Here is a 20,000-nt window from a genome sequence, read left to right as displayed (position 1 = left end):
TTAGGGCTAGACAGGGTTAGGGCTAGGACTAGGGCCAGGGTCAGGGCTAGGGTTAGGACTCGTGTTAGGACTAGGGTTAGGACTAGGGTTAGGACTAGTGTTAGGTCTAGTGTTAGGTCTAGTGTTAGGACTAGGTGTAGGGCTAGGCAGGGCTAGGGTTAGGCAGGGTCAGTTATGGCTAGGCAGGGTCAGGGCTAGGCAGGGTTAGGACCAGGGTTAGGGTTAGGGTTAGGCTCAGGGTTAGGGTTAAGGGGACTAGGACTACGGTTAGGACTAGGTTTAGGGCTAGGCAGGGTCAGGGCTAGGCAGGGTCAGGGTAGGGGTACCTGGGTGTGCAGTAGGGTCAGGGCTAGGCAGGGTTAGGGTCAGGGCTAGAGTCTGGGCTAGGACTAGGGTCAGGGTCGGGGTACCTGGGTATGCAGTAGGGTCAGGGTTAGGCGGGGTCTAAGTAGGCGGGGTCTAAGTAGGGTCAGGGTTAGGGGGGTCGGGGTACCTGGGTGTGTTAGGACTAGTGTTAGGACTAGGACCAGGGTCAGGGTCAGGGTCAGGTTCAGGTCCAGGGTCAGGGTCAGGGTCAGGGTCGGGGTACCTGGGTGTGTCAGGGTCGGGGTACCTGGGTGTGTCAGGGTCGGGGTACCTGGGTGTGCAGCAGGTTCAGTCTCTCCGTGGCCTCCAGCAGGTCGAGTTCGGCCATCCTGCGGCCGCGCTCGGCCGCCTCCACCAGGCAGCGTAGCTCCTCCCCCTCCGCCAGCAGCAGCTCCACGCGGCGCTCCGTCAGGCTCACCTGCGTCAGCAGCTCGGCGTTCTGGTGCACACGCTCACCGATCTCCAACTGGTGCGCCTGCGGAACCAATCAGAGAACAGTGGGTTAACTGTCACAGAGTCTGTGGACCAATCAGATGGTAGTGGTTAACTGTCACTGACTCTGTGGACCAATCAGATGAAGTGTGTGTGTGTGTGTGTGTGTGTGTGTGTACCTTGATCTGGCACTGCACATGGTTCAGCAGCCTGTGTGTGTGTGTGTGTGTGTGTGCGTGTATGCGATTCACATCTACACATCGAGCTGAATCCAACCATGCCTCTAGCACAAAGTAAGTGTGTGCACGCGCATGTGTGTATGTGTGTGTGTGTGTGTGTGTACCTTGATCTGGCCCTGCAGGTGTCCCAGCAGCCTGTGAGCCTCGGCGGCCTGGTGGGAGGCATGGCCTAGCTGCACCTCCATCTCGTTGAGGTCCGCCTCCATCTTCCTCCGCAGCCTCACCGCCTCGCTGCGACCTCTGACCTCCGCGTCCAGGCTGGTCTGCAGGACCTCCAGGGAGTGCTGGTGGCTCCGGCTGCAGGGACACCACACACAGCAGGGGTCAGGGGTCAACCCCTAACCATGGGGCTGGACTATATACACACAGGGGTCAGGGGTCAAGGGTCAGGGTATAACCCCTAACCATGGGGCTGGGACTGGGGCTGGAGCTGTGTGTGTGAGTGGGGCTGGGGCAGGGGCTGGGGCACACACACACCCACACACACACACACACACACACACACACACACCACACACCACACCACACACACACACACACGCACACACACACACACACACACACACACACACCACACACCACACACCACACACCACACGTTACCGGAGGTTGTCTATCTCCTCGTCCTTCTCCGCAATCTTCCTGTCCACGTCCGTCCTCATCTGGTTCAGATCCTGTTGGACCCGGAACACCTTGCTCTCCTGATTCTCCAGGGTGCCCTGCAACACAGCAACAGTCAAACGGGCCGCCTCTCCAGAGCCAAAATGGCCGCCTCCCCAGATCCAAAATGTCTGTCTTCTCCTCCCCAGAGCCAAAATGTCTGTCTTCTCCTCCCCAGAGCCAACATGGCCGCCTTCTCCTCCCCTGAGCCAAAATGGCCGCCTCCTCCTCCTCAGAGCCAACATGGCCGCCTCCTCCTCCTCCCCAGAGCCAACATGGCCGCCTCCTCCTCCTCCCCTGAGCCAACATGGCCGCCTCCTCCTCCTCCTCCCCTGAGCCAACATGGCCGCCTCCTCCTCCTCCTCCCCTGAGCCAACATGGCCGCCTCCTCCTCCCCAGAGCCAACATGGCCGCCTCCTCCTCCTCCCCTGAGCCAACATGGCCGCCTCCTCCTCCTCCTCCCCTGAGCCAACATGGCCGCCTCCTCCTCCTCCTCCCCTGAGCCAACATGGCCGCCTCCTCCTCCCCAGAGCCAACATGGCCGCCTCCTCCTCCTCCCCTGAGCCAACATGGCCGCCTCCTCCTCCTCCCCTGAGCCAACATGGCCTCCTCCTTCTCCTCCCCAGAGCCAACATGGCCGCCTCCTCCTCCTCCCCTGAGCCAACATGGCCTCCTCCTCCTCCCCTGAGCCAACATGGCCTCCTCCTCCTCCTCCCCTGAGCCAACATGGCCGCCTCCTCCCCTGGGTATGGGGCCTACAGGGGACGTCTCACCTCAGCTTCCTCCAGGGCTGCCTTGATGTCACACTTCTCCATGTCCAGAACCTTCTTCACCGTCTCCAGGTCGTGGATGGTCTTCCCCTCCTGGCTGATCTGCTCTACCAGGTCTGCCACCTCCTCTGAGGGAGATTAAATCAAATAACATTTCATTTGTATTGTGCATTTCTAACAAAATGTGACCCAATGCGCTTCACAGAGAGCAGAGAAGATAAAGCAACAACTAAGATGGACATTTAAAACCACATGATGACAGAACACGCAAGCAAGCAAGGGCGAAAAACTGCCACCTCCTCTGTGGGAAACACAGACACCACGCTGGTCACTACACTCTGAGTCATCTAGATGTTTGTTTATGTCATTTACTTGACAGGGAAAATGACACATTCATTCACATTTGAGTTTAATTATCAATAACATGTTCCAGAATGAGGTAGTATGTTAGTTAGCAAAGGCATAATGGTTTAGGGTTAGGGTTAGTAGTATAATGGTAGTATTTGGAGCAGTACAATCGTTTAATTGGTATTATGGTATTTGGAGTAGTATTAACAGTATTTGGAGCAGTATAATGGTGTTAGGAGCAGTATAATGGTGTTAGCAGCAGTATAATGGTGTTAGGAGCAGTATAATGGTGTTAGGAACAGTATAATGGTGTTTGGGGCAGGGGTGGGTACCTTGCAGGTTCTTGTTCTCCTGTTTGAGGGTCTCCAGGTGGTCCAGGGCCTCCTCGTAGTAGTTCTTCAGCTTGAAGAGCTCCGTGCTCAGGCTGCGAGCCTCCTTCTGGGACCCCTCCAGATCCACCTGGCAGCTCTCGTACCGCTCCCTCGACTCTGACAACACCTGCAACATCGCACTGTTAACTCTGACCCCTGACCCCTGACCCTGAACCAGCTCCTCCCCTAGAGAGATAAGACACCTACATATTTACATTATTACCATTTTTAGCAGACGCTTTTATCCAAATCGACTTACAATTAGAGATTACAGGGACAGGGTCTCCCTGGAGTAACTTAGGGCTAAGAGCCTTACTCAAGGACACACTAGTGGTGGTGTTCCCAGGTGGGATTTGAACTCATGACCTTCTGATCACCAGTCCAACTCACTATTCACTAGGGACTCCACTACTCTCAACTACATTTGACTTAGGTTGACTCACCTTGTCGAAGGTCCCCCCTGGAGTAACTTAGGGCTAAGAGCCTTACTCAAGGACACACTAGTGGTGGTGTTCCCAGGTGGGATATGAACTCATGACCTTCTGATCACCAGTCCAACTCACTATCCCCTAGCCCCACCACTACCCCTCAACTCACTATCCCCTAGCCCCACCACTACACCTCAACTCACTATCCACTAGGCCACCACTACAACTCAACTCAATATAGACTAGGCCACCACTACCCCCCTAACTGGTGGTCGCCTCACCTTGTCGAAGGTGCGTTGTTTGCGGTCCATGACGGTGGCGGCGGTGTTGGAGCGCTCCAGCTCCATCATCAGGTCCTCCACCTCCGTCTGCAGGCGCAGCTTGCTCTTCTCCAGGCTGCAGCAGCGCGCCTGGCTGGCCTCCACCGCCTCCTCAGACCCCTGCAGACGCACCACCAGCTTCTTCCTGACCGCACACACACACACACACACACAGACACACACACACACACAGACACACACACATCATCAGCATCATCAGCATCATCATCAGCGGTCACTCGTAGTCGAGTATGACTGTCCTTCTTCTTGGTCTTTGTGGGTCTTCAGGTGGGCGAAGAGGCCGATCCTGGAGCCGCATATTCTGATGCATTGTGGGCAGGGGACAGTGTGGGCAGGGCAGAGGACAGTGTGGGCAGGGCAGAGGACAGTGTGGGCAGGGGACAGTGTGGGCAGGGGACAGTGTGGGCAGGGGACAGTGTGGGCAGAGGACAGAGTGGGCAGGGGACAGTGTGGGGCAGAGGACAGTGTGGGCAGGGGACAGTGTGGGCAGGGGACAGTGTGGGGCAGGGGACAGTGTGGGCAGAGGACAGTGTGGGCAGGGCAGGGGACAGTGTGGGCAGGGGACAGTGTGGGCAGGGGACAGTGTGGGCAGGGGACAGTGTGGGGCAGGGGACAGTGTGGGGCAGGGGACAGTGTGGGCAGGGGACAGTGTGGGCAGGGGACAGTGTGGGCAGGGGACAGTGTGGGCAGAGGACAGTGTGGGCAGGGGACAGTGTGGGCAGAGGACAGTGTGGGCAGGGGACAGTGTGGGCAGGGGACAGTGTGGGCAGGGGACAGTGTGGGCAGGGGAGAGGACAGTGTGGGCAGGGCAGGGGACAGTGTGGGCAGGGGACAGTGTGGGCAGGGGACAGTGTGGGGCAGAGGACAGTGTGGGCAGGGGACAGTGTGGGCAGGGGACAGTGTGGGGCAGAGGACAGTGTGGGCAGGGGACAGTGTGGGCAGGGGACAGTGTGGGGCAGGGGACAGTGTGGGCAGAGGACAGTGTGGGGCAGAGGACAGAGTGGGCAGGGGACAGTGTGGGGCAGGGGACAGTGTGGGCAGCAGAGGACAGAGTGGGCAGAGGACAGTGTGGGCAGAGGACAGTGTGGGCAGAGGACAGTGTGGGCAGAGGACAGTGTGGGCAGGGGACAGTGTGGGCAGAGGACAGTGTGGGCAGGGGACAGTGTGGGCAGGGGACAGTGTGGGCAGGGGAGAGTGGTGGTGATGGAGACTTTGGATTGGGCCTTTTTGGCGGAGGTCCTCATTGTACAACGGTTGCCGTGTCTTCCCAGGTCTTAAGGTCTATGTGGCACTTTTTGATGTTTGCTTTGATGTTTGATGTCCTTATACCTTTTCTTTTGACCTCCCGGGGAACGTTTTCCTACCACAAGCTGGGAGTGTAGGACTTGTTTTGGGAGGCGTGAGTCAGACACAGACACACACCCACAGAGTCTTACTTGTCTTCTCGTAGCGGCCCCTCCACTACCCCTCCCCCCTCCATCCCACACCCCCACACACCATCACACACCCTCACACACCCTCACACACCCTCACAACCCCACACACACACATACTTGGCGTTCTCCAGCTCGTCGGTCCTCTGCACGGCGTCGGTCTCGTAGCGGCCCCTCCACTGGGCCAGCTCTGCGTTGGCCTTGGACAGACACCGCTGCAGCTCCGCCTGCGCCTCCTGCTCCGCCCCCGCCGCCTCCCGCAGCACCTCCACCTCCTGCCTGGACGCCTGCAGGGCGTGGGCCAGACACAGCTTCCCCTGGAGCAGCACGGACGGACGGACGGACGGACGGACACACACACACAGGCACGCAGGTACAGACACACACACACACACAGGCAGGCAGGTACAGACACACACACACACACAGACCAAAATACATGTTGTGTGTCAACATTTGATTGCCTGGAAAAGCACTCACAACAACAACAACAACAACAACAACAACAACAACAACAACAACAAGCACAAATGGAGTGAGCTTAGTTCAGGCAGGACTCTAAGTCAGTACCACACCCGGCACCCCATGTAAATGGTAAATGGACTGCACTTACATAGCGCCTTATTCCAAAGTGCTTTACAATGGCCTCTCATTCACCCATTCACACACACCAATGGCGGCAAGCTACCATGCAAGGCGTCGGCCCGCTCATTGGGAACAATTTGGGGTTCAGTGCCTTGCCCAAGGACACCTCGACATGTGGTCAGCCAGGGATCGAACCGCCGATCTGCCAACCTTGCGATCATTAGACGGCAGCTCTACCTTCTGCGCCACAGCCGCCACATGTTATGGTGTCTCATGGTCAGGGTGAGTGTTTGACAGTTATGACGGAGACATGTGGCTGTATATACTGTATGGCTGTATGTGGCTTTCTGATCGGCTGCTGCTGGAGTGTGATGTCACACCTTGCTCTCCTCCTCCATGTGTTTCTTCAGCTCGTCCGTGTTCTGGCTGAACGTCATCTTAGTCCGCTGGAGCTGACCAATCACAGCCTCCCGCTCCTCCAGCCTACGACTGTACTCAGCTACAGAGAGAGAGAGAGAGAGAGAGAGAGAGAGAGAGACAGAGACAGAGAGAGAGAGAGAGAGATAGAGAGAGAGACAGAGAGATAGAGAGAGAGACAGAGAGACAGAGAGAGAGAGAGAGAGAGAGAGAGAGAGAATCAGACACAGAAAAAGCCAATAAATCCATTTGCATTGAAATGAATTGAATTGAACAAAAGAATGAGAGAGAAACAGAGAGAGAGAGAGTGATGGAAAGAGAAAGAGGGAGACAGAAAGAGAGAGACAGAAAGAGAAAGAGGGAGAAAGAGAGAGAGAGAGAGACAGAGAGACAGAGACAGAGAGAGAGAGAGACAGAGAGAGACAGAGAGAGACAGAGAGACAGAGAGAGAAAGAGAAGAGAGAGAGACAGAGAGAGAGAGACAGAGAGAGAGGTGAGTCCCGTACCGTTCTCTGTGACAGCGCGGGTGCGCTGGGTGATGACATCATTGAGCTGCCTCTGCAGCTCGTCTGCCCTGGCCCTGGCCTCGTTCATCTGGTCCTCATACGTACGACACAGCTTCTCCGTGGCAACCTGCACACGCAACCATGGCAACCGTTTAGGTCGTTTACCTCCACGTCCAACTGCAACGTGCCTGACCTCTGACCTCTGGGGTTACTATGGTTACTAAGGCTGACCTCTGGGGTTACTATGGTTACTAAGACTGAGCTCTGGGGTTACTATGGTTACTAAGGCTGACCTCTGGATAGTTAGGAGGGTTAGGATGGTTCTGGGGTCTGGGGTTACTATGGTTACTAAGCCTGACCTCACATCGGGGTCACATTGTGCGGGACAGTCCCGCTTCCCGCAACCACATGGAAATGTCCCGCATTTAAATTTCATTTTAAAACGTTACACAAAAGTATTCTACCTATGTATATACCATGTCTGTCTTCTCTCAGCAGGCCTGGGAAGGTGGAGCTTGTGTCTTTCTCTCTCTCTCTGGGTTCTACTGCATGCAAACTGGACTGGTCACAAACCTACAACGTTGTTAGGGGGATGGGGTTAGGGCAGTGGTTCTCAACCTTTTTTGGGCCAGCGCCCCCCTGTCCATTATCCAGGTCTCTTACCGCCCCCCATCAAAAAAAGTAGGCTTATTTTCTTCCCTGAATATTAATGTTGACTAATATTCTGTGTTATATCACAGAACAACAATAACACAGCAGCAATTTCACACATGTCCGGGGCTGAACAAACAGTAGGCGACAAAACTGTACATTACAACTAACATTGTTTGTTTTTTAAGTGTGCTGGTGTTGCATTTCGCCAAATTGCTGTTTTGTGATGCTAATATTTATTCATTTTTGATTGGACTTTGGGGGGGGGGGGTGTCACAATATGGCGGCAAACGCTAGGGGGCTATTATTTAAATATTTTATTTAGTATTCTATGGTATTATAAACTGACCACTTAGTTCGAATTTCTCATATCAAAACATAACAAAGTTCCAAAGTTCAGAGCTCTGCGCTCCGGGAGCGCTCAGAGATGGGTGCTCTGACTGAAAACACGGTTTTGCCCGAGCAAACTGACCGTTCGTGCATTTACGAACATACCCGTAATAACACTGATGACAGCTGATCAATCGCAAGCAGAGTAGTGGTTTCCTATAGCAACAAAAGACGCTGACAGCTGTTCGGAGTGCTTATGTGTTCGTTTCCAGGACATCACAAGAGGAGCAACATATTGTAGCGAACGGGAACTGGTAGTGTAACTCGCCCCATGCGGGGGGTTGAACCCCGATCTCCCGCATAACCGCCGGCCACGCTAACCACAACACCAAGAGAGTTAACTCCCTTGGTGGAGCTGCTAACGGACCTTATACAGGTTCGTTACACTATCCTCACCGTTCGGGAGAGCGTGCCCTCACGCTTCACTATGTCAAGTCCCTCACGTGGACACGGCTCTCCGATGGCCTTCCTTCCATCCCAACTTTCTGACACCAGTGTAGCGAACGGGAACTGGTAGTATAACTCGCCCCATGCGGGGGGTCGAACCCCGATCTCGCGCATAACCGCCGGCCGCGCTAACCACAACACCAAGAGCGTTAACTCCCTTGGTGGAGCTGCTAACGGACCTTATACAGGTTCATTACACTATCACAAAAAAGCGATCGTATATTTTAGTTTGTAAACGTTAAGACGAACACATCGCAATGCTAACCTCAGAATGGCACTAGGGATAACATCCACAACAACACTTAACAGTAATACATTTATGTAATATACTACTGTAATGAACCTGCGAGGGGAGGGGACATTCGTCGCTGATTTCTCTAGGTTCGATTATTGGTAAGCGACAGAGAGCTTTCCGGACTGGTTACAATACGATCGCTTTTTTGAGATAGGTTGTTCCTGCTGTGATGTTCTGGTATGGTGGTATGGTATTAGGCATTAGCACTCATTTTAACTAAATTATATAAGCTGTATTGAAAGGAAGCGAACGCATAAGCGCAGAGGGTGGTGTGTATACGCGGGGAGTGAGTATTTGGCACGTCACTGGCGGGGACATGGACTGAGTATCACAACTAAAATAAGAAATGTTTCGCTTATAGCCAACAATTACAATGAGCCCACAAACTGAAACATATGTCACTCAAGCATAGCCTACAAGGAAAACACTCATAGAAGTTGGGCATTGAAAGTTGGCTTGTGCTAGCATTAGCTATGGTGCATCCATAGTCAACATGACGTTACAGATGGGATGAACCGGGATTCTTTCTATCGTAGCCTAGCAAATAGTATTGCAATTTCTGCACTGTACATGAACTGTCAAGATTCTTCTACAATGCAGCTTACCCAGACACATTGGAAACTATCAAAAGCTCTGCCTTTGCTAGCTGAGTTTTTAGCTTCTCCATCTTCTTGATGACACTCACTTTTATTTTTGGGGGGCGCTGCGCTACATGTGTCTGCGTCACAGAGCCCAGCCAAGTTCAGAGCGCTCAGAGATGGGTGCTCTGACTGAAAAGACGGTTTGTCCGAGCGAACTGACCGTTCGTGCATTTACGAACGTACCCGTAATAACACTGCTGACAGCTGTTTTTCATGAGAAAAATACTTTATGCGTGAACGCCCCCCAAGAACACCTCAACGCCCCCCTTTAAAAAATATTTTTCGCAGCGCCCCCCGATGTTGTCTGAACGCCCCCGTTGAGAAACGATGGGTTAGGGTTAAGGGTCATGGTGACGTTTAGACAGACAGAGGAGGGTCAGACAGACAGACAGACAGACAGTTTAGACAGACAGAGGAGGGTCAGACAGGACAGACAGAGGAGGGTCAGACAGGACCGACCGACCGGACCGGACCTTGCTCTTGGTGAGCTGCTCCAGGTTGGCCGTCAGGTCCTCCGCCTCCATCCGGGCCTCGGCCTTCTCCTTCTCCAGCTTGGCCCGGGTCCTCTGCAGCACGTCCATCTGCTCGCCCAGCTCCGCCACGCTGTCGCTGTGCTTCTTCCTGAGCGTCGCCGCCGTGGCCTCGTGCTGAAGCCCTGCCTCCTCCAGGTCGCGCCGCATCTTCAGGAAGTCCGCCTCGCGCTTCTTGTTGACAGCGATCTGCGCCGCCGAGGCCCCGCCCACCTCCTCCAGCCGCTCCGTCAGCTCCTCCAGCTCCCGGGTCACGTCAGTCCGCTGGCGCTCCGCCTTGCTACGCCACGTGCGCTCGGCCTCCAGCCCCTCCTCCAGCTCCTCGATGCGCGTCTGAGGTCAGAGGTCAAAGGTGGAGGAGGAGGTGACGACACGGCACCCTAACCCTGACTGTAGACCCTGATGCTAGCCCCTGATCCTAGCCCCTGACTCTGACCCTAACTCTGACCGTGACCCATACCGTGATCCTGACACTAACCCTGACCCCTACCCTGACCCCAACCCTGCCCCCTGACCCTGATGTTAAACCTAACCCTGACGTTAAACCTAACCCTGACCTTGCCCCTGACGTTACACCTAGCCCTGATCCTAACCCTGCCGCTGACCTTACCCTGATGTTAAACCTAACCCTGACCCTGACTCCAACCTCGCCCCTGACACCTGACCCTCATCCTAACCCCTGACCCCAACCCTGGCCCCTGATGTTAAACCTAACCCTGCCCTTGACCCTGACCCTGCCCATTACTGTGCTATCTGATGGAGTGGGAAAGACTCATCTGAAAGCAGCTCTAGAATGTGAGTTTAGTTGTATACTAGAATGTGTTGCTGAGGCTCATCACACAGTAAGGTTCATATTTGTAAATCATTATATTATATCAAAAAAAATAAAAAATCATTATACAGTACGTCAACCCTTTATAATCAGAACTTAAGAGAAAATAGCGGGGAAACTGTAAACAGACAAACCTGAGATTCCTTTATTCTCTTCTGGAGTTGGATGACGTGGGACTGCTCGTCTTCTACCTTGGAGTGGACCAGAGTCACCTCCAGATCCTTCCTGTAGAGGGCGTTAGAGAGGTCCTTCAAATAAACCAACTCTGTGGCCTGGGGTGGCGGTCTAGCACCGCGGTCTACAGTGCACACATACACATGGTTTGTATCCAGCCCTTATCCTGCTGACATGCCCTCTCTCCCTTCTTCTCCTTACTTTCCTGTCTGTCTTCAATATCTCTATCCAATAAAGGAGTGGGATTGTTCCACTCAGAAAAAAATAACCATTAAATAAACCAACTCTATAAAAGTGTGAACCAACGCAATAATAGAATGAACCAACTCAGTAACAGAACGAACCAACTCAGTAACAGAATAAACCAACTCAGTAACAGAATGAACCAACTCATTAACAGAATGAACCAACTCAGTAACAGAATGAACCAACTCAGTAACAGAATAAACCAACTCAGTAACAGAATGATCCAACTCAGTAACAGAACGAACCAACTCAGTAACAGAATCAACCAACTCAGTAACAGAATCAACCAACTCAGTAACAGAATGAACCAACTCAGTAACAGAATGAACCAACTCAGTAACAGAATGAACCAACTCAGTAACAGAACGAACCAACTCAGTAACAGAATGAACCAACTCAGTAACAGAACGAACCAACTCAGTAACAGAATGAACCAACTCAGTAACAGAACAAACCAACTCAGTAACAGAATGAACCAACTCAGTAACAGAATGAACCAACTCAGTAACAGAATGAACCAACTCAGTAACAGAATGAACCAACTCAGTAACAGAACGAACCAACTCAGTAACAAAATCAACCAACTCAGTAACAGAATCAACCAACTCAGTAACAGAATCAACCAACTCAGTAACAGAACGAACCAACTCAGTAACAGAACGAACCAACTCAGTAACAGAATGAACCAACTCAGTAACAGAATGAACCAACTCAGTAACAGAATGAACCAACTCAGTAACAGAACGAACCAACTCAGTAACAGAATGAACCAACTCAGTAACAGAATGACAGATTGCCTCACTTCTTCAGTTTCTCCTCCAGCTGCTGCTGCTTGTTCTCCAGATCTGCGACTGACTCCATGGACAGCTTCAGATCCCCCTCCACCTTGCGCTTGGTACGCTCCAGATCCATACGCGTCTTCTTCTCCTGGACCAGGCAACCTTCCAACTGGGGTGGGGAGGGGGCGGGGGCGGGGGAATGACAGAAGGACAATAATAAAATGTTACTGGGTCAGAGACCAGAGGGGCCACTGTAAACATGTACAGCACCAGTCAAAGGTTTGGACACACTTCCCCATTCAAGTGAATTTGCTAAATTCTTGTGTCGCAGTTGCTAAACTCTTTATACACATTCGTTTGAAAACGTTGCAGCTCAAAGTGCTCCAATCATTATATAATCATAATTTAATTATTTAGTCATTTAAAGGCAATATTAAAAAGATGGGTTGTTAGTCTTGACTTGAACATATTTGCTGAGGTTGCATCCCTAATGTAAACTGGCAGTACATTCCACAATCTGGGTGCATAAAATGAGAATGCAGCCTCACCAAATCTCTTCTTTGGTACAGAGCTCTATTGGGCTGATATGCTAGCAAAAGGTCTGTCAGATATTCTGGTGCTGTGCCAGTGAGTGAGAGCTTTATATTATGTTCAATATCAACTGAGAAGAAACCAGAATAATCCACAACAAATGTAAATGTACCGTATTTTCCGGACTATAAGTCACACTTTTTTTCATAGTTTGGCTAGTCCTGCGACTTATAGTCAGGTGCGACTTATATCAAAATATATAATTTCATTAACATTACCGTCTACAGCCGCGAGAGGGCGCTCTGGGACGCTCTGGGCTTGTGACAACTATATGCTGCTCCTGTACCACTGAAGAAATTGAAACTGAAACATTAACGGGAGCTTGGTGATCTTGCTTACCGGTAACTTGCTTGTTGGACTCGCTGGCTTGTTAATTTAGCCTATTCAACTTCCCAGGTATGTTCTTTATGCTATTATGTAGCTGAATAACTGTTAATGTGTTACATTAACATACCGGACACCTATTCAGCCTGTTGTTCTGTGTGCTATTGTGTAGTTGAATAACTTGCCTTTCCAGATTAAATGTCTGTTCTTGGTCTTGGACTTTGTGAGATACATTTCTAAATAAATGTGACTTATACTCCGGAGCGACTTATAGTCCGGAAAATACGGTAGTTAGTTCAGATTCCACGCCAGCGTGACGGAGCCTCACATCGTCGACCTGCTGCTCCAGCCGGGCCTTGACCTTGGTCAGCATGGCCACCTTGTCCTGGTGGCTCCGCAGGTCCGTCAGCGCCTGCTGGTGGGCCTCCTGCAGGGCCGCCTTCTCCCGGGTCAGGTCCACGATGGACTCGTCCAGGACGCTCATCTCTGACGTCAGGTTCTTCACCTGGAGACACACACACACACACACACACACACACACACACACGCACAAGCAGACGCACACTTCATATTTTTTTTTTTTCCAAATTTGGGGGGGGGGTGCATCAACACACATATGATGGTACTCCACTTCCTGTGAAGAGCTTATGGGAAAAGTGAAAAGTACAACAGCAATATGAGACTAACAAGCCCTGCATCCAGAGGCAGGGTTATGGTTAGAAGGAGGGTCCAGAATGGAGGATGGAGGGTGTAGAGACTAGGGTGGAGGGTGTAGAGAGTAGAGTGTAAAGACTAGGATGCAGGGTGTAGAGTGGAGGGTGTAGGGTGTAGAGTAGAGGATGTAGGGTGTATAGTAAAGGATGGAGGGTGTAGAGTAGAGGGTGTAGAGTAGAGGGTGTAGGGTGTAGAGTAGAGGGTGGAGGGTGTAGAGTAGAGGGTAGAGGGTGTAGAGTAGAGGGTGTAGAGTAGAGGGTGTAGAGTAGAGGGTAGAGGGTGGAGGGTGTAGAGTAGAGGGTGGAGGGTGTAGAGGGTAGAGGGTGTAGAGTAGAGGGTGTAGAGTAGAGGGTGGAGGGTGTAGAGTAGAGGGTGTAGAGTAGAGGGTAGAGGGTGTAGAGGGTGCAGCGTACCTTGTTCTCCGTGGCGTGCCTGTCCTTCTCCACCTTGGCCAGGGTAGGGTGTATGACGTAGAGGGTAGAGGGTGTATCATGTAGAGGGTGCAGCCTACCTTGTTCTCCGTGGCGTGCCTCTCCTTCTCCACCTTGGCCAGGGTGATCTCCAGGTCGTCCAGGTCTTTCTTCAGCTCCACACACTCGTCCTCCAGCTTGCGCTGCTTGGCCGTCAGGATGGCGGTGACCTCCTCCTCGTCCTCCAGCTTCTCCTGGACGTCCTTCACCTTGCTCTCCAGCTGACCCTTGGCCTTGATCAGCTGCTCGCACCGCTCCTCCGCGTCCACCAGGTTGTCCTGCTCCTAAGGGGGTCGGAGGTCAGAGGGCAGGGGTCAGACTCGTTGGAGTATAGAACTGTAGACCATAGAGTCTATCTATACTTCTATAGAACTGTAGGTCGTAGAGTCTATCTATACTTCTATACTTCTATAGAACTGTAGATCAAAGTCTACTTCTATAGAACTGTAGACCATAGAGTCTACCTATACGTCTATAGAACTGCAGATCGTAGAGTCTACCTATACGTCTATAGAACTGTAGATCATAGAGTCTGTCTATACTTCTATAGATGATAGAGTCTATCTATACTCTATACTTCTATAGAACTGTAGACCATAGATTATATCTATGTACTGCATCTATCTATGTGCTGCATTATCGTGTTACTAAGATCTTATTACAGTGTTATTACAGTGTAATAACAGGCCACTGCTGTACTGCATTATCACGTTACTAAGGTGTTATTATCGTGTTATTACAGTGTTATAACAGCCCACTGTTGTTGCACTGCATTATCACGTTACTATGCTCTTATTACAGTGTTATTACAGTGTTATTACAGTGTTATTACAGGGTAATAACAGGCCACTCACTGCCTGCAGCTGGAGGAAGAGGTCGTGCTTCGCCTGCAGCATCAACATCTGGCTCTCCTCCATGTCCTTCCGCTTGCCCTCCGACTTCTCCAGCGTCTCCTTCAGCTTGTCCAGCTCCTCCTTCAGCTTGGCCATCTCCTTCTGGGCGGTGGCGCAGCGCAGGAGGGGGCGGAGCCTAAAGAACAGCGTCATCCAGGGCCAGCCCTTCACCTCGTGGTACAGACGGATGTTCCACTGGATCACCATCAGAGACTCCCTGCGGACACACAGGGGGGGGAAGGGATTCAGCGTTACACACAGGGGGGGGAAGGGATTCAGTGTTACACACACAGTGATGCCTGGGTCCCTAGTACCAGAGCTAAGCTAGCCTGGGTCTCTAGTACCAGAGCTAAGCTAGCTAGCCTGGGTCTCTAGCACCAGAGCTAAGCTAGCTAGCCTGTTTCTCTAGTACCAGAGCTGACCTAGCTACCCCTCTGCCACCCCATTTAAAACATCCAAGAACCGCCACTGACCTAGCCTGTCCTGGACACAGTAGGAGTCTTAGGTAGGCTAGGCTAATCTAGCTAGCCTGTCTCCATAGTACCAGAGCTAACCTAGCCTGTCCTGGACACAGTAGGAGTCTTAGGTAGGCTAGGCTAATCTAGCTAGCCTGTCTCCATAGTACCAGAGCTAACCTAGCCTGTCCTGGACACAGTGGAGCCTTAGGTAGGCTAGGCTAGGCTAGGCTAGGCTAGGCTAATCTTAGCTTCGCTTACTTCCCCTCCAGCATCCTGCGGCGCTCCATCCTCATGAGCTTGCCTCTGGAGATGGCCTGCAGCAGGGCGATCACCGCAGCTAGCTTCTCATCCCGCATGTCCTCCAGAAGACCCAGCAGACCAGCCTTGAAGAACACCTACCAGGAGGAGGAGAGGAGGAGAGGAGGAGGAAGGGAAGACAGGGGATGAGAGGAGGAGAGGAGGAGAGGAGAGGGAAACAGGGGAGGAGAGGAGGACAGGAGGAGAGGAGGAGAGGGAAACAGGGGAGGAGAGGAGGACAGGAGAAGAGGAGGAGAGGAGGAGAGGAGGAGAGGAGAGGGAAACAGGGGAGGAGAGGAGGACAGGAGAAGAGGAGGAGAGGAGGAGAGGAGAGGGAAACAGGGGAGGAGAGGAGGACAGGAGGAGAGGAGGAGAGGAGAGGGAAACAGGGGAGGAGAGGAGGACAGGAGAAGAGGAGGAGAGGAGAGGGAAACAGGGGAGGAGAGGAGGAAGGGAAGACAGGGGATGAGAGGAGGAGAGGAGGAAGGGAAGACAGGGGATGAGAGAGGAGGACAAGAGGAGAGGAGGAGAGGAGAGTGATAGAGAGAGAAGAGAGATAAGGTTCGGCAGGCCAGAAAGAGGCCTGAGCAGACAGACACACACACCTATAGGCCTCGTCGACACTTGACACGTACACCAGACTTCTGTTACCTGAACCTGATAACCAGATCCTAGTCCCATATCATCTATCGACCAGTCATCGTAAGAGAAAGTAATCGATGCTAGGACCAGGGCCATTGGCAGTTAGCTGAACTTTAGACAAGGCCTTACTCTCTACCCAAACTGGTACTGGCTGTGTTCTAGATCACCTTGGTGATACTAAACTTGTACTGGCTGTGTTCTCGATCACCTTGGTGGTACCAAACTGGTACTGGCTGTGTTCTAGATCACCTTGGTGGTGCCAAACTGGTACTGGCTGTGTTCTAGATCACCTTGGTGGTACCAAACTGGTACTGGCTGTGTTCTAGATCACCTTGGTGATGCCAAACTGGTACTGGCTGTGTTCTAGATCACCTTGGTGGTGCCAAACTTGTACTGGCTGTGTTCTAGGTCACCTTGGTGGTGCCAAACTTGTACTGGCTGTGGTCGATGTCCAGGGAGCCCAGCAGCTTCTCCACGGCCTTCCTGCTGTCCACGAAGGAGTCCTCTGGGACCGCCACAGGGTTCAGGATACGGTAGCTGCCACAGGAAACACAGTGTGTGAGTGTGTGTGTGTGTGTGTGTGTGTGTGTGTGTGCGTATTGTAAGGGAAAACTATGGGTTTTGATAAGACATTTTGTAAGTCTGGGCAGAATCAACATTTGATTACCTCAGTCTAGTAGACAATGAAAAGTGTTTTCCTCTGCTCAAGGATTCGATATTTGCTAGACAACAGATACATTTGAATAGTTCACCTCCTTTTGTTTTCCATAGTGTCTTTGACGCCTAAAAACTCAAAGACAATGTCGATCCACACCAGAGTGATGGCTCTGCCTTCGTTCACTCTGGTGCCATCCTTCCTTACCTTTGTAATACCGTAAGGGAGGGCCAGATTTACCCACATCACCTTCCTCCCTCTTCCTCATCTATGGCCTCCCCTCAACATGATTGGTTTGACCTCACCTGAGGGCGGGTTTGTTACCTGAGTGTATAAGAATACAGTTTCCCCCCTGTGTCTGGACTTTTCTGAGGACGTTTGACTGTCAGACCTTGTCTGTCATGCTTGTAAACTGTTCTCCTTTTGCAAAAGTGTGTGTGTGTGTGTGTGTGTGTGTGTGTGTGTGTGTGTGTGTGTGCTCACCGCTGTTTAAACTCTGCGTAGTGGATCCTGTTGGGGTAGCCCTTCCTGCAGATCCGGATCCCCTCCAGGACCCCGTTACACCTCAGCTGGTGGAGCACCTGGAACGGGTCCATGATCCCTGAGGGGAGGGGGGGGGGAGGGGAGGGGGAGGGGAGGGGGAGGGGAGGAGGAGGATGGGAGGAGGGGAGAAGGAGGAGGAGGAGGAGGGGAGGGGGAGGAGGATGGGAGGAGGGGAGGAGGGGAGGGGGAGGGGGAGGGGAGGAGATGAGGGGAGGAGGAGGGGAGGAGGAGGAGGATGGGAGACAGGAGGAGTTGAACTTTTGTTTTGTTCATTTTATATGATTATAATAATTATTATAATATATGCCATTTAGCTAACGCATTTATCCAAAGCGACTTACAGTGAGGGTTAAGGGTCAAAGGTCATTGGGGTTCGGGTTACCTGGGGTCTTGGTCTCGTTGGGGATGATGCAGCGGACAAAGTGGGGCTGGGTGCTGCGGAGGTTGGCCATCAACTTCTTCAGATTGTCCTGCACACAGACAGACAGACAGACAGACAGGCTCAGAGAGACAGACAGACAGGCTCAGAGAGACAGACAGACAGGCTCAGAGAGACACACAGACAGACGCACAGACAGACAGGCAGACAGACAGACAGACAGGCAGACAGACAGGTTCAGAGAGACAGACAGACAGGCTCAGAGAGACACACAGACAGACGCACAGACAGACAGGCAGACAGACAGACAGGCTCAGAGAGACAGACAGACAGGCTCTGACAGACAGACAAACAGGGAGGGAGGGAGGGAGGCTCAGACAGACAGACAGACAGACAGACAGGCAGACAGACTAGTAGAGAAGGGAAGAGTAGAGGTTTAAGAGGTGTACCTCACCCTCACCCTCACCCTCACCCCTCACACGTACCCTCACCCTCACCCATACCCTCACCGCCACCCGGGGCTAATGGAGGCATCAGAGAGGGGAGGTAGCACAGACTCTAAGTGATGTTCATGAGTTCAGCCACCTAAACATCACTGCAAGTCTTAACTACTTCCCCCTCTACAGTCTGGAGCCCCGAGCCCCTAACCCCTACACCCTAACCCCTACACCCTACACACTACAACCTACACCCTAACCCCTACACCCTAACCCCTACACCCTAACCCCTACACCCTACTCCCTACACCCTAACCCCTACACCCGAACCCCTACTCCCTAACCTCTACACCCTAACCCCTACACCCACCCTACACCCTACCGACTAACACCTAACCCTACACCCTAACCCTAACACTACACCCTAGCTGTGAGACCTGTCTGTCTGCCTACCTTGTGGAGCTGTGAGACCTGTCTGTCTGCCTACCTTGTGAAGCTGTGAGACCTGTCTGTCTGCCTACCTTGTGAAGCTGAGAGATCTGTCTGTCTGCCTACCTTGTGGCGCTGTGAGACCTGTCTGTCTGCCTACCTTGTGAAGCTGTGAGACCTGTCTGTCTGCCTACCTTGTGGAGCTGTGAGACCTGTCTGTCTGCCTACCTTGTGAAGCTGTGAGACCTGTCTGTCTGCCTACCTTGTGGAGCTGTGAGACCTGTCTGTCTGCCTACCTTGTGAAGCTGTGAGACCTGTCTGTCTGCCTACCTTGTGAAGCTGTGAGACCTGTCTGTCTACCTTGTGGAGCTGTGAGACCTGTCTGTCTGCCTACCTTGTGGAGCTGTGAGACCTGTCTGTCTGCCTACCTTGTGAAGCTGTGAGACCTGTCTGTCTGCCTACCTTGTGGAGCTGTGAGACCTGTCTGTCTGCCTACCTTGTGGAGCTGTGAGACCTGTCTGTCTGCCTACCTTGTGGAGCTGTGAGACCTGTCTGTCTGCCTACCTTGTGGAGCTGTGAGACCTGTCTGTCTGCCTACCTTGTGGAGCTGTGAGACCTGTCTGTCTGCCTACCTTGTGAAGCTGTGAGACCTGTCTGTCTGCCTACCTTGTGGAGCTGTGAGACCTGTCTGTCTGCCTACCTTGTGGAGCTGTGAGACCTGTCTGTCTGCCTACCTTGTGGAGCTGTGAGACAGTCTGAAATGAGGCTCCTTTCTTCCTCTTGCCTCCTGCCTTTGGGTCTGCAGCTGAACAGTAAAACAAACAGCCATTAAATATATATATATATGGTATATATATAAACATATATATATTACTCCATGAAGGCAGTTTCACTTTTAATCTGTGAAATCAACTGAGTTAATGTTAGCATTAGCTAAGAAATCAACTGTAGAGTTAATGTTAGCATTAGCTAAGAAATCAACTGTAGAGTTAATGTTAGCATTAGCTAAGAAAGCAACTGTAGAGTTAATGTTAGCATTAGTTAAGAAACCAACTGTAGAGTTAATGTTAGCATTAGCTAAAAAATCAACTGCCATTATTATTGCCTTCCAATCCATATTAGCAGCATATAATCCAGTGGCAGTTTGTGTGGTTCGGTGTGATTATGGAGGTCACGTGATGAGAGTGGCTGTATTCATATTAGGCTACAGAATACTGGATGACTTCATATTCTTGATGTTACATCTTAATAATAATAATAATAACTTTTTATTTGTATAGCACTTTT

The 20,000-nt window shown here is 51.9% G+C and overlaps 1 protein-coding gene across 1 annotated transcript in view; it reads right to left on the bottom strand.

Moving 5' to 3' along the window:
• Window positions 1-20,000, bottom strand: part of LOC308159581 (myosin-7-like) — a gene marked incomplete at its 5' end in the record, with an annotated part of 34,491 nt that overhangs the window by 3,064 nt on the left and 11,427 nt on the right. Inside the window, 20 exons of the mRNA XM_080533397.1 lie at window positions 638-841; window positions 1,142-1,334; window positions 1,641-1,756; window positions 2,471-2,595; window positions 3,148-3,313; window positions 3,896-4,079; window positions 5,509-5,705; window positions 6,354-6,472; window positions 6,897-7,023; window positions 9,794-10,183; window positions 10,817-10,907; window positions 11,905-12,050; window positions 13,125-13,301; window positions 14,022-14,264; window positions 14,835-15,090; window positions 15,590-15,726; window positions 16,684-16,807; window positions 17,409-17,526; window positions 17,851-17,938; window positions 19,448-19,518. Coding sequence (XP_080389523.1) covers window positions 638-841; window positions 1,142-1,334; window positions 1,641-1,756; window positions 2,471-2,595; window positions 3,148-3,313; window positions 3,896-4,079; window positions 5,509-5,705; window positions 6,354-6,472; window positions 6,897-7,023; window positions 9,794-10,183; window positions 10,817-10,907; window positions 11,905-12,050; window positions 13,125-13,301; window positions 14,022-14,264; window positions 14,835-15,090; window positions 15,590-15,726; window positions 16,684-16,807; window positions 17,409-17,526; window positions 17,851-17,938; window positions 19,448-19,518 — 3,272 coding nt within the window. The remainder of the gene's footprint in view (window positions 1-637; window positions 842-1,141; window positions 1,335-1,640; window positions 1,757-2,470; window positions 2,596-3,147; window positions 3,314-3,895; window positions 4,080-5,508; window positions 5,706-6,353; window positions 6,473-6,896; window positions 7,024-9,793; window positions 10,184-10,816; window positions 10,908-11,904; window positions 12,051-13,124; window positions 13,302-14,021; window positions 14,265-14,834; window positions 15,091-15,589; window positions 15,727-16,683; window positions 16,808-17,408; window positions 17,527-17,850; window positions 17,939-19,447; window positions 19,519-20,000) is intronic.

Source organism: Nansenia antarctica (genome assembly GCF_963989245.1).
Source record: "Nansenia antarctica genome assembly, chromosome: 6".
NCBI lineage: Eukaryota > Metazoa > Chordata > Actinopteri > Argentiniformes > Microstomatidae > Nansenia > Nansenia antarctica.
The sequence above is the reverse complement of the archived record's forward strand: the minus strand, read 5'-3'. Positions and strand labels throughout refer to the sequence as shown.